Source organism: Dreissena polymorpha, chromosome 2 (genome assembly GCF_020536995.1).
Source record: "Dreissena polymorpha isolate Duluth1 chromosome 2, UMN_Dpol_1.0, whole genome shotgun sequence".
Taxonomy (NCBI): domain Eukaryota; kingdom Metazoa; phylum Mollusca; class Bivalvia; order Myida; family Dreissenidae; genus Dreissena; species Dreissena polymorpha.
In genome coordinates this window covers 36,964,299-36,980,837 of record NC_068356.1, presented here as the reverse complement: position 1 = coordinate 36,980,837, position 16,539 = coordinate 36,964,299, and the positions used below count along the sequence as shown (strand labels likewise).

Below are 16,539 nucleotides of genomic sequence, written 5' to 3'. Positions count from 1 at the left end.
ACAACTGAATATTCTTGCAGATGATATTGCCCTCTAGTGAGTAACAACTGAATATTCTTGCAGGTGATATTGCCGTCTAGTGAGTAACAACTGAATATTCTTGCAGGTGATATTGCCCTCTAGTGAGTAACAACTGACTATTCTTGCAGGTGATATTGCCCTCTAGTGAGTAACAACTGACTATTTTTGCAGGTGATATTGCGAAACAAGTTCAACCAAGGAGGTGCTGGTCAGTTACAGTTTGACATGCAACGAAACATGTTCCCTTTGTTTGGAGAATACACATCAAAACCAGAAAGCTACTTTAAAGAGTATGGTGTTTATAATTGAGCTGAGCGCTGGGAAAATGGAGCTAAATGAGTTGCATTCTGAGAAAACTGGGCATAATGCATGTGCGTAAAGTGTCGTCCCAGATTTGCCTGTGCAGTCCACACAGGCTAATCAGAGACGACACTTTCCGCCTAAATTGGATTTTTGCTAAGATGAGACTTCACAAGCTAATCTGGGAGGACGCTTTACCCACTTGCATTATGCCCAGTTTTCTCAGAACACGACTCAAATGATTGTGCCTAAAGTGATGCCCTGATAAGCCTTTGGTGTCTGTACAGGCTAAACAGGGACATAACTTTTGGCTTTTATTATGTTAATTTTCGTTAAAAGGGGGTTTCTTCTTAGCAAATTTCAGTTCATGCGGAAAGTCTTGTCCATGATTAGCCTGTGCAGACTGCTAATCTTGATGACACATTACATGCATACTGAAGACCCCTTGATGACACATTACATGCATACTGAAGCCACCTTGATGACACATTACATGCATACTGAAGACCCCTTGATGGCACATTACATGCATACTGAAGACCCCTTGATGATACATTACATGCATACTGAAGACCCCTTGATGACTCATTACATGCATACTGAAGCCCCCTTGATGACACATTACATGCATACTGAAGCCCCCTTAATGACAAATTACATGCATACTGAAGCCACCTTGATGACACATTACATGCATACTGAAGCCCCCTTGATGACACATTACATGCATACTGAAGCCCCCTTAATGACACATTACATGCATACTGAAGCCACCTTGATGACACATTACATGCATACTGAAGCCCCCTTGATGACACATTACATGCATACTGAAGCCCCCTTGATGATACATTACATGCATACTGAAGCCCCCTTGATGACACATTACATGCATACTGAAGCCACCTTGATGACACATTACATGCATACTGAAGCCCCCTTGATGACACATTACATGCATACTGAAGACCCCTTGATGACACATTACATGCATACTGAAGCCCCCTTGATGACACATGACATGCATACTGAAGACCCCTTGATGACACATTACATGCATACTGAGCCCCCTTGATGACACATTACATGCATACTGAAGACTCCTTGATGATACATTACATGCATACTGAAGCCCCCTTGATGACACATTACATGCATACTGAAGCCACCTTGATGATACATTACATGCATACTGAAGACCCCTTGATGACACATTACATGCATACTGAAGACCCCTTGATGATACATTACATGCATACTGAAGCCCCCTTGGTGACACATTACATGCATACTGAAGCCCCCTTTATGACACATTACATGCATACTGAGGACCCCTTGATGATACATTACATGCATACTGAAGCCCCCTTGATGACACACTACATGCATACTGAAGACCCCTTGATGATACATTACATGCATACTGAAGCCCCCTTGATGACACATTACATGCATACTGAAGACCCCTTGATGACACACTACATGCATACTGAAGCCCCCTTGATGATACATTACATGCATACTGAAGCCCCCTTGATGATACATTACATGCAAACTGAAGCCCCCTTGATGACACATTACATGCATACTGAAGCCCCCTTGATGGCACATTACATGCATACTGAAGACCCCTTGATGACACATTACATGCATACTGAAGACCCCTTGATGACACATTACATGCATACTGAAGACCCCTTGATGACACATTACATGCATACTGAAGACCCTTGATGACACATTACATGCATACTGAAGCCCCCTTGATGACACATTACATGCATGCTGAAGACCCCTTGATAACACATCACACATATACTGAAGCCCCCTTGATAACACATTACATGCATACTGAAGCCCCCTTGATGACACATTACATGCATACTGAAGCCCCCTTGATGACACATTACATGCATACTGAAGCCCCCTTGATGACACATTACATGCATACTGAAGACCCCTTGATGACACATTACATGCATACTAAAGCCCCCTTGATGACACATTACATGCATACTGAAGCCCCCTTGATGACACATTACATGCATACTGAAGACCCCTTGATGACACATCACACATATACTGAAGCCCCCTTGATGACACATTACATGCATACTGAAGCCCCCTTGATGACACATTACATGCATACTGAAGCCCCCTTGATGACACATTACATGCATACTGAAGCCCCCTTGATGACACATTACATGCATACTGAAGCCCCTTGATGACACATTACATGCATACTGAAGACCCCTTGATGACACATTACATGCATACTGAAGCCCCCTTGATGACACATTACATGCATACTGAAGCCCCCTTGATGACACATTACATGCATACTGAAGACCCCTTGATGACACATTACACATATACTGAAGCCCCCTTGATGACACATCACACATATACTGAAGACCCCTTGATGACACATTACATGCATACTGAAGCCCCCTTGATGACACATTACATGCATACTGAAGACTCCTTGATGACACATCACACATATACTGAAGACCCCTTGATGACACATCACACATATACTGAAGCCCCCTTGATGACACATTACATGCATACTGAAGCCCCCTTGATGACACATTACATGCATACTGAAGCCCCCTTGATGACACATTACATGCATACTGAAGCCCCTTGATGACACATTACATGCATACTGAAGACCCCTTGATGACACATTACATGCATACTGAAGCCCCCTTGATGACACATTACATGCATACTGAAGCCGCCTTGATGACACATTACATGCATACTGAAGCCCCCTTGATGACACATTACATGCATACTGAAGACCCCATTGATGACACATTACATGCATACTGAAGACTCCTTGATGACACATTACATGCATACTGAAGACCCCTTGATGACACATTACATGCATACTGAAGACCCCTGATGACACATTACATGCATACTGAAGCCCCCTTGATGACACATTACATGCATACTGAAGCCCCCTTGATGACACATTACATGCATACTGAAGCCCCCTTGATGACACATTACATGCATACTGAAGCCCCCTTGATGACACATTACATGCATAATGAAGCCCCCTTGATGACACATTGCATGCATACTGAAGAACCCTTGATGACACATTACATGCATTCTGAAGACCCCTTGATGACACATTACATGCATACTGAAGCCCCCTTGATGACACAATTACATGCATACTGAAGCCCCCTTGATGACACATTACATGCATACTGAAGACCCCTTGATGACACATCACACATATACTGAAGCCCCCTTGATGACACATCACACATATACTGAAGACCCCTTGATGACACATTACATGCATACTGAAGACCCCTTGATGACACATTACATGCATACTGAAGACCCCTTGATGACACATTACATGCATACTGAAGCCCCCTTGATGACACATTACATGCATACTGAAGACCCCTTGATGACACATCACACATATACTGAAGCCCCCTTGATGACACATTACATGCATACTGAAGCCCCCTTGATGACACATTACATGCATACTGAAGCCCCCTTGATGACACATTACATGCATACTGAAGACCCCTTGATGACACATCACACATATACTGAAGACCCCTTGATGACACATCACACATATACTGAAGCCCCCTTGATGACACATTACATGCATACTGAAGCCCCCTTGATGACACATTACATGCATACTGAAGCCCCCTTGATGACACATTACATGCATACTGAAGCCCCCTTGATGACACATTACATGCATACTGAAGACCCCTTGATGACACATTACATGCATACTGAAGACCCCTTGATGACACATTACATGCATACTGAAGACACATTACATGCATACTGAAGCCCCCTTGATGACACATTACATGCATACTGAAGCCCCCTTGATGACACATTACATGCATACTGAAGACCCCCTTGATGACACATTACATGCATACTGAAGACCCCTTGATGACACATTACATGCATACTGAAGACCCCTTGATGACACATTACATGCATACTGAAGCCCCCTTGATGACACATTACATGCATACTGAAGACCCCTTGATGACACATTACATGCATACTGAAGCCCCCTTGATGACACATTACATGCATACTGAAGACCCCTTGATGACACATTACATGCATACTGAAGACCCCTTGATGACACATTACATGCATACTGAAGACCCCTTGATGACACATTACATGCATACTGAAGCCCCCTTGATGACACATTACATGCATACTGAAGCCCCCTTGATGACACATTACATGCATACTGAAGACCCCTTGATGACACATTACATGCATACTGAAGCCCCCTTGATGACACATTACATGCATACTGAAGCCCCCTTGATGACACATTACATGCATACTGAAGCCCCCTTGATGACACATTACATGCATACTGAAGCCCCCTTGATGACACATTACATGCATACTGAAGCCCCCTTGATGACACATTACATGCATACTGAAGACCCCTTGATGACACATTACATGCATACTGAAGACCCCTTGATGACACATTACATGCATACTGAAGACCCCTTGATGACACATTACATGCATACTGAAGACCCCTTGATGACACATCACACAAATACTGAAGCCCCCTTGATGACACATTACATGCATACTGAAGCCCCCTTGATGACACATTACATGCATACTGAAGACCCCTTGATGACACATTACATGCATACTGAAGACCCCTTGATGACACATTACATGCATACTGAAGCCCCCTTGATGACACATTACATGCATACTGAAGACCCCTTGATGACACATTACATGCATACTGAAGACCCCTTGATGACACATTACATGCATACTGAAGACCCCTTGATGACACATTACATGCATACTGAAGACCCCTTGATGACACATTACATGCATACTGAAGCCCCCTTGATGACACATTACATGCATACTGAAGCCCCCTTGATGACACATTACATGCATACTGAAGACCCCTTGATTGATGACACATTACATGCATACTGAAGACCCCTTGATGACACATTACATGCATACTGAAGACCCCTTGATGACACATTACATGCATACTGAAGCCCCCTTGATGACACATTACATGCATACTGAAGCCCCCTTGATGACACATTACATGCATACTGAAGCCCCCTTGATGACACATTACATGCATACTGAAGACCCCTTGATGACACATTACATGCATACTGAAGCCCCCTTGATGACACATTACATGCATACTGAAGCCCCCTTGATGACACATTACATGCATACTGAAGACCCCTTGATGACACATTACATGCATACTGAAGCCCCCTTGATGACACATTACATGCATACTGAAGCCCCCTTGATGACACATTACATGCATACTGAAGACCCCTTGATGACACATTACATGCATACTGAAGCCCCCTTGATGACACATTACATGCATACTGAAGCCCCCTTGATGACACATTACATGCATACTGAAGCCCCCTTGATGACACATTACATGCATACTGAAGCCCCCTTGATGACACATTACATGCATACTGAAGACCCCCTTGATGACACATTACATGCATACTGAAGACCCCTTGATGACACATTACATGCATACTGAAGCCCCTTGATGACACATTACATGCATACTGAAGCCCCCTTGATGACACATTACATGCATACTGAAGACCCCTTGATGACACATTACATGCATACTGAAGACCCCTTGATGACACATTACATGCATACTGAAGCCCCCTTGATGACACATTACATGCATACTGAAGACCCCTTGATGACACATTACATGCATACTGAAGCCCCCTTGATGACACATTACATGCATACTGAAGCCCCCTTGATGACACATTACATGCATACTGAAGACCCCTTGATGACACATTACATGCATACTGAAGACCCCTTGATGACACATTACATGCATACTGAAGCCCCCTTGATGACACATTACATGCATACTGAAGCCCCTTGATGACACATTACATGCATACTGAAGACCCCTTGATGACACATTACATGCATACTGAAGCCCCCTTGATGACACATTACATGCATACTGAAGCCCCTTGATGACACATTACATGCATACTGAAGCCCCCTTGATGACACATTACATGCATACTGAAGCCCCCTTGATGACACATTACATGCATACTGAAGCCCCTTGATGACACATTACATGCATACTGAAGCCCCCTTGATGACACATTACATGCATACTGAAGCCCCCTTGATGACACATTACATGCATACTGAAGACCCCTTGATGACACATTACATGCATTCTGAAGACCCCTTGATGACACATTACATGCATACTGAAGCCCCCTTGATGACACATTACATGCATACTGAAGCCCCCTTGATGACACATTACATGCATACTGAAGACCCCTTGATGACACATTACATATACTGAAGCCCCCTTGATGACACATTACACATACTGAAGACCCCTTGATGACACATTACATGCATACTGAAGACCCCTTGATGACACATTACATGCATACTGAAGACCCCTTGATGACACATTACATGCATACTGAAGCCCCCTTGATGACACATTACATGCATACTGAAGACCCCTTGATGACACATCACACATATACTGAAGCCCCCTTGATGACACATTACATGCATACTGAAGCCCCCTTGATGACACATTACATGCATACTGAAGCCCCCTTGATGACACATTACATGCATACTGAAGACCCCTTGATGACACATCACACATATACTGAAGACCCCTTGATGACACATCACACATATACTGAAGCCCCCTTGATGACACATTACATGCATACTGAAGCCCCCTTGATGACACATTACATGCATACTGAAGCCCCCTTGATGACACATTACATGCATACTGAAGCCCCCTTGATGATACATTACATGCATACTGAAGACCCCTTGATGACACATTACATGCATACTGAAGACCCCTTGATGACACATTACATGCATACTGAAGACACATTACATGCATACTGAAGCCCCCTTGATGACACATTACATGCATACTGAAGCCCCCTTGATGACACATTACATGCATACTGAAGACCCCTTGATGACACATTACATGCATACTGAAGACCCCTTGATGACACATTACATGCATACTGAAGACCCCTTGATGACACATTACATGCATACTGAAGCCCCCTTGATGACACATTACATGCATACTGAAGACCCCTTGATGACACATTACATGCATACTGAAGCCCCCTTGATGACACATTACATGCATACTGAAGCCCCCTTGATGACACATTACATGCATACTGAAGACCCCTTGATGATACATTACATGCATACTGAAGACCCCTTGATGATACATTACATGCATACTGAAGCCCCCTTGATGACACATTACATGCATACTGAAGCCCCTTGATGACACATTACATGCATACTGAAGACCCCTTGATGACACATTACATGCATACTGAAGCCCCCTTGATGACACATTACATGCATACTGAAGCCCCCTTGATGACACATTACATGCATACTGAAGCCCCCTTGATGACACATTACATGCATACTGAAGCCCCCTTGATGACACATTACATGCATACTGAAGCCCCCTTGATGACACATTACATGCATACTGAAGACACATTACATGCATACTGAAGACCCCTTGATGACACATTACATGCATACTGAAGACCCCTTGATGACACATTACATGCATACTGAAGACCCCTTGATGACACATCACACAAATACTGAAGCCCCCTTGATGACACATTACATGCATACTGAAGCCCCCTTGATGACACATTACATGCATACTGAAGACCCCTTGATGACACATTACATGCATACTGAAGACCCCTTGATGACACATTACATGCATACTGAAGCCCCCTTGATGACACATTACATGCATACTGAAGACCCCTTGATGACACATTACATGCATACTGAAGACCCCTTGATGACACATTACATGCATACTGAAGACCCCTTGATGACACATTACATGCATACTGAAGACCCCTTGATGACACATTACATGCATACTGAAGCCCCCTTGATGACACATTACATGCATACTGAAGCCCCCTTGATGACACATTACATGCATACTGAAGACCCCTTGATGACACATTACATGCATACTGAAGACCCCTTGATGACACATTACATGCATACTGAAGACCCCTTGATGACACATTACATGCATACTGAAGCCCCCTTGATGACACATTACATGCATACTGAAGCCCCCTTGATGACACATTACATGCATACTGAAGCCCCCTTGATGATACATTACATGCATACTGAAGACCCCTTGATGACACATTACATGCATACTGAAGCCCCCTTGATGACACATTACATGCATACTGAAGACACCTTACATGCATACTGAAGACACATTACATGCATACTGAAGACACATTAATGCATACTGAAGACCCCTTGATGACACATTACATGCATACTGAAGACACATAACATGCATACTGAAGACACATTACATGCATACTGAAGACCCCTTGATGACACATTACATGCATACTGAAGACCCCTTGATGACACATTACATGCATACTGAAGACACATTACATGCATACTGAAGACCCCTTGATGACACATTACATGCATACTGAAGACACATTACATGCATACTGAAGACACATTACATGCATACTAAAGACACATTACATGCATACTGAAGACACATTACATGCATACTGAAGACACATTACATGCATGCTGAAGACACATTACATGCATACTGAAGACACATTACATGGATACTGAAGCCCCTTGAATGACACATTACATGCATACTGATGACACATTACATGCATACTGATGACACATAACATGCATACTGATGACACATTACATGCATACTGATGACACACTACATGCATACTGAAGACACATTACATGCATACTGAAGCCCCCTTGATGACACATTACATGCATACTGAAGACCCTTTGATGACACATTACATGCATACTGAAGACCCCTTGATGACACATTACATGCATACTGAAGACCCATTACATGCATACTGAAGACACATACATGCATACTGAAGACACATTACATGCATACTGAAGACCCTTTGATGACACATTACATGCATACTGAAGACCCCTTGATGACACATTACATGCATACTGAAGCCCCCTTGATGACACATTACATGCATACTGAAGCCCCCTTGATGACACATTACATGCATACTGAAGACCCCTTGATGACACATTACATGCATACTGAAGCCCCCTTGATGACACATTACATGCATACTGAAGACCCCTTGATGACACATTACATGCATACTGAAGACCCCTTGATGACACATTACATGCATACTGAAGACCCCTTGATGACACATTACATGCATACTGAAGACCCCTTGATGACACATTACATGCATACTGAAGACCCCTTGATGATACATTACATGCATACTGAAGACCCCTTGATGACACATAACATGCATACTGAAGCCCCCTTGATGACACATTACATGCATACTGAAGCCCCCTTGATGACACATTACATGCATACTGAAGCCCCCTTGATGACACATTACATGCATACTGAAGCCCCCTTGATGACACATTACATGCATACTGAAGCCCCCTTGATGACACATTACATGCATACTGAAGCCCCTTGATGACACATTACATGCATACTGAAGACCCCTTGATGACACATTACATGCATACTGAAGACACCCATACATACTGAAGACACATTACATGCATACTGAAGACACATTACATGCATACTAAAGACACACTTACATGCATACTGAAGACACATTACATGCATACTGAAGCCCCCTTGATGACACATTACATGCATACTGATGACACATTACATGCATACTGATGATGACACATTACATGCATACTGATGACACATTACATGCATACTGATGACATGCATACTACATGCATACTGATGACACATTACATGCATACTGAAGCCCCCTTGATGACACATTACATGCATACTGAAGACCCCTTGATGACACATCACACATATACTGAAGCCCCTTGATGACACATTACACATATACTGAAGACCCCCTTGATGACACATTACATGCATACTGAAGCCCCCTTGATGACACATTACATGCATACTGAAGACCCCTTGATGACACATTACACATATACTGAAGCCCCCTTGATGACACATTACACATATACTGAAGCCCCCTTGATGACACATTACATGCATACTGAAGCCCCTTGATGACACATTACATGCATACTGAAGCCCCCTTGATGACACATTACATGCATACTGAAGACCCCTTGATGACACATTACATGCATACTGAAGACCCCTTGATGACACATTACATGCATACTGAAGACCCCTTGATGACACATTACATGCATACTGAAGACCCCTTGATGACACATTACATGCATACTGAAGCCCCCTTGATGACACATTACATGCATACTGAAGCCCCCTTGATGACACATTACATGCATACTGAAGCCCCTTGATGACACATTACATGCATACTGAAGCCCCCTTGATGACACATTACATGCATACTGAAGCCCCCTTGATGACACATTACATGCATACTGAAGCCCCCTTGATGACACATTACATGCATACTGAAGCCCCTTGATGACACATTACATGCATACTGAAGACCCCTTGATGACACATTACATGCATACTGAAGCCCCCTTGATGACACATTACATGCATACTGAAGCCCCCTTGATGACACATTACATGCATACTGAAGACCCCTTGATGACACATCACACATATACTACTGAAGCCCCCTTGATGACACATCACATATACTGAAGACCCCTTGATGACACATTACATGCATACTGAAGACCCCTTGATGACACATTACATGCATACTGAAGACCCCTTGATGACACATTACATGCATACTGAAGCCCCCTTGATGACACATTACATGCATACTGAAGACCCCTTGATGACACATCACACATATACTGAAGCCCCCTTGATGACACATTACATGCATACTGAAGCCCCCTTGATGACACATTACATGCATACTGAAGCCCCCTTGATGACACATTACATGCATACTGAAGACCCCTTGATGACACATTACACATATACTGAAGACCCCTTGATGACACATCACACATATACTGAAGCCCCCTTGATGACACATTACATGCATACTGAAGCCCCCTTGATGACACATTACATGCATACTGAAGCCCCTTGATGACACATTACATGCATACTGAAGCCCCCTTGATGATACATTACATGCATACTGAAGACCCCTTGATGACACATTACATGCATACTGAAGACCCCTTGATGACACATTACATGCATACTGAAGACACATTACATGCATACTGAAGCCCCCTTGATGACACATTACATGCATACTGAAGCCACCTTGATGACACATTACATGCATACTGAAGACCCCTTGATGATACATTACATGCATACTGAAGACCCCTTGATGATACATTACATGCATACTGAAGACCCCTTGATGACACATTACATGCATACTGAAGCCCCCTTGATGACACATTACATGCATACTGAAGACCCCTTGATGACACATTACATGCATACTGAAGCCCCCTTGATGACACATTACATGCATACTGAAGACCCCTTGATGACACATTACATGCATACTGAAGACCCCTTGATGACACATTACATGCATACTGAAGACCCCTTGATGATACATTACATGCATACTGAAGCCCCCTTGATGACACATTACATGCATACTGAAGCCCCCTTGATGACACATTACATGCATACTGAAGACCCCTTGATGACACATTACATGCATACTGAAGCCCCCTTGATGACACATTACATGCATACTGAAGCCCCCTTGATGACACATTACATGCATACTGAAGCCCCCTTGATGATACATTACATGCATACTGAAGCCCCCTTGATGACACATTACATGCATACTGAAGCCCCCTTGATGACACATTACATGCATACTGAAGACCCCTTGATGACACATTACATGCATACTGAAGACCCCTTGATGACACATTACATGCATACTGAAGACCCCTTGATGACACATTACATGCATACTGAAGACCCCTTGATGACACATCACACAAATACTGAAGCCCCCTTGATGACACATTACATGCATACTGAAGCCCCCTTGATGACACATTACATGCATACTGAAGACCCCTTGATGACACATTACATGCATACTGAAGACCCCTTGATGACACATTACATGCATACTGAAGCCCCCTTGATGACACATTACATGCATACTGAAGACCCCTTGATGACACATTACATGCATACTGAAGACCCCTTGATGACACATTACATGCATACTGAAGACCCCTTGATGACACATTACATGCATACTGAAGACCCCTTGATGACACATTACATGCATACTGAAGACCCCTTGATGACACATTACATGCATACTGAAGACCCCTTGATGACACATTACATGCATACTGAAGCCCCCTTGATGACACATTACATGCATACTGAAGCCCCCTTGATGACACATTACATGCATACTGAAGACCCCTTGATGACACATTACATGCATACTGAAGACCCCTTGATGACACATTACATGCATACTGAAGACCCCTTGATGACACATTACATGCATACTGAAGCCCCCTTGATGACACATTACATGTATACTGAAGCCCCCTTGATGACACATTACATGCATACTGAAGCCCCCTTGATGATACATTACATGCATACTGAAGACCCCTTGATGACACATTACATGCATACTGAAGCCCCCTTGATGGCACATTACATGCATACTGAAGACACATTACATGCATACTGAAGACACATTACATGCATACTGAAGACACATTAATGCATACTGAAGACCCCTTGATGACACATTACATGCATACTGAAGACACATAACATGCATACTGAAGACACATTACATGCATACTGAAGACCCCTTGATGACACATTACATGCATACTGAGGACCCATTGATGACACATTACATGCATACTGAAGACACATTACATGCATACTGAAGACCCCTTGATGACACATTACATGCATACTGAAGACACATTACATGCATACTGAAGACACATTACATGCATACTAAAGACACATTACATGCATACTGAAGACACATTACATGCATACTGAAGACACATTACATGCATGCTGAAGACACATTACATGCATACTGAAGACACATTACATGGATACTGAAGCCCTGGAATGACACATTACATGCATACTGATGACACATTACATGCATACTGATGACACATAACATGCATACTGATGACACATTACATGCATACTGATGACACACTACATGCATACTGAAGACACATTACATGCATACTGAAGCCCCCTTGATGACACATTACATGCATACTGAAGACCCTTTGATGACACATTACATGCATACTGAAGACCCCTTGATGACACATTACATGCATACTGAAGACACATTGATGCATACTGAAGACATGCATACATGCATACTGAAGACACATCTACATGCATAATGAAGAACCCTTTTGATGCAACATTACCATAGCATACTGAAAGACCCCTTGATGACACATTTACATGCCATTACTGAAGCCCCCCTTGATGACACATTACATGCATACTGAAGCCCCCTTGATGACACATTACATGCATACTGAAGACCCCTTGATGACACATTTCATGCATACTGAAGCCCCTTGATGACACATTACATGCATACTGAAGGACCCTTGATGACACATTACATGCATACTGAAGACCCCTTGATGACACATTACATGCATACTGAAGACCCCTTGATGACACATTACATGCATACTGAAGACCCCTTGATGATACATTACATGCATAATGAAGACTCCTTGATGATACATTACATGCATACTGAAGGACCCCTTGATGACACACTAACATGCATACTGAAGCCCCCTTGATGACACATTCTATGCATACTGAAGACCCCCTTGATGACACATTACATGCATACTGAAGCCCCCTTGATGACACATTACATGCATACTGAAGCCCCCTTGATGACACATTACATGCATATACTGAAGCCACCTTGATGACACATTATATGCATACTGAAGACCCCTTGATGACACATTACATGCATACTGAAGACCCCTTGATGACACATTACATGCATACTGAAGACACATTACCATACATTACTGAAGACACATTACATGCATACTGAAGACACATTACATGCATACTAAAGACACATTACATGCATACTGAAGACACATTTACATGCATACTGAAGCCCTGGAATGACACATTACATGCCTACTGATGACACATTACATGCATACTGATGACACATTACATGCATACTGATGACACATTACATGCATACTGATGACACACTACATGCCATACTGAAGACACATTACCTGCATACTGAAGCCCCCTTGATGACACATTACATGCATACTGAAGACCCTTTGATGACCATTACATGCATACTGAAGACCCCTTGATGACACATTACATGCATACTGAAGACACATTACATGCATACTGAAGACACATTACATGCATACTGAAGACACATACATGCATACTGAAGACCCTCTGTGGCCAATTACATGCATACTGAAGAACCCTTTGATGACACATTACATGCATACTGAAGACCCCTTGATGACACATTACATGCATACTGAAGCCCCCTTGATGACACATTACATGCATACTGAAGCCCCCTTGATGACACATTACATGCATACTGAAGACCCCTTGATGACACATTTCATGCATACTGAAGCCACCTTGATGACACATTACATGCATACTGAAGCCACCTTGATGACACATTACATGCATACTGAAGCCCCCTTGATGACACATTACATGCATACTGAAGACCCCTTGATGACACATTACATGCATACTGAAGACCCCTTGATGACACATTACATGCATACTGAAGCCCCCTTGATGACACATTACATGCATACTGAAGCCCCCTTGATGACACATTACATGCATACTGAAGCCCCTTGATGACACATTACATGCATACTGAAGCCCCCTTGATGACACATTACATGCATACTGAAGCCACCTTGATGACACATTACATGCATACTGAAGACCCCTTGATGACACATTACATGCATACTGAAGACCCCTTGATGACACATTACATGCATACTGAAGACACATTACATGCATACTGAAGACACATTACATGCATACTGAAGACCACATACATGCATACTAAAGACACATTACATGCATACTGAAGCCACATTACATGCATACTGAAGCCCTTGAATGACACATTACAATGCATTACTGATTGACACATTACATGCATACTGATGACACATTACATTGCATACTGATGAACATTACATGCATACTGATGACACACTACATGCATACTGAAGACACATTACATGCATACTGAAGCCCCCTTGATGACACATTACATGCATACTGAAGACCCTTTGATGACACATTACATGCATACTGAAGACCCCTTGATGACACATTACATGCATACTTGAAGCCCCTTGATGACACATTACATGCATACTGAAGGACCCTTTGATGACACATTACATGCATACTGAAGACCCCTTGATGACACATTACATGCATACTGAAGACAACATTACATGCATACTGAAGACACATTACATGCATAACTGACGACACATTACATGCATACTGAAGACCCTTTGATGACACATTACATGCATACTGAAGACCCCTTGATGACACATTATACAATGCATATGAAGCCCCCTTGATGACACATTACATGCATACTGAAGCCCCCTTGATGACACATTACATGCATACTGAATACCCCTTGATGCACATTTCATGATACTGAAGCCACCCTTGATGACACATTACATGCATACTGAAGGACCCCTTGATGACACATACATGCATTACTGAAGACCCCTTGATGACACATACATGCATACTGAAGACCCTTGATGACACATTTACATGCATACTGAAGACCCCTTGATGATACATTACATGCATACTGAAGACTCCTTGATGATACATTACATGCATACTGAAGACCCCTTGATGACACATTACATGCATACTGAAGCCCCCTTGATGACACATTACATGCATACTGAAGCCCCCTTGATGACACATTACATGCATACTGAAGCCCC

General features: G+C 42.7%; 1 protein-coding gene across 1 annotated transcript in view; it reads left to right on the top strand.

Annotated features, from left to right (window-relative positions):
• The window catches only part of LOC127866631 (RAD50-interacting protein 1-like), a 29,673-nt gene that overhangs the window by 10,606 nt on the left and 2,528 nt on the right, over positions 1–16,539 (top strand). Inside the window, exon 13 of the mRNA XM_052407332.1 lies at positions 193–311. Coding sequence (XP_052263292.1) covers positions 193–311 — 119 coding nt within the window. The remainder of the gene's footprint in view (positions 1–192; positions 312–16,539) is intronic.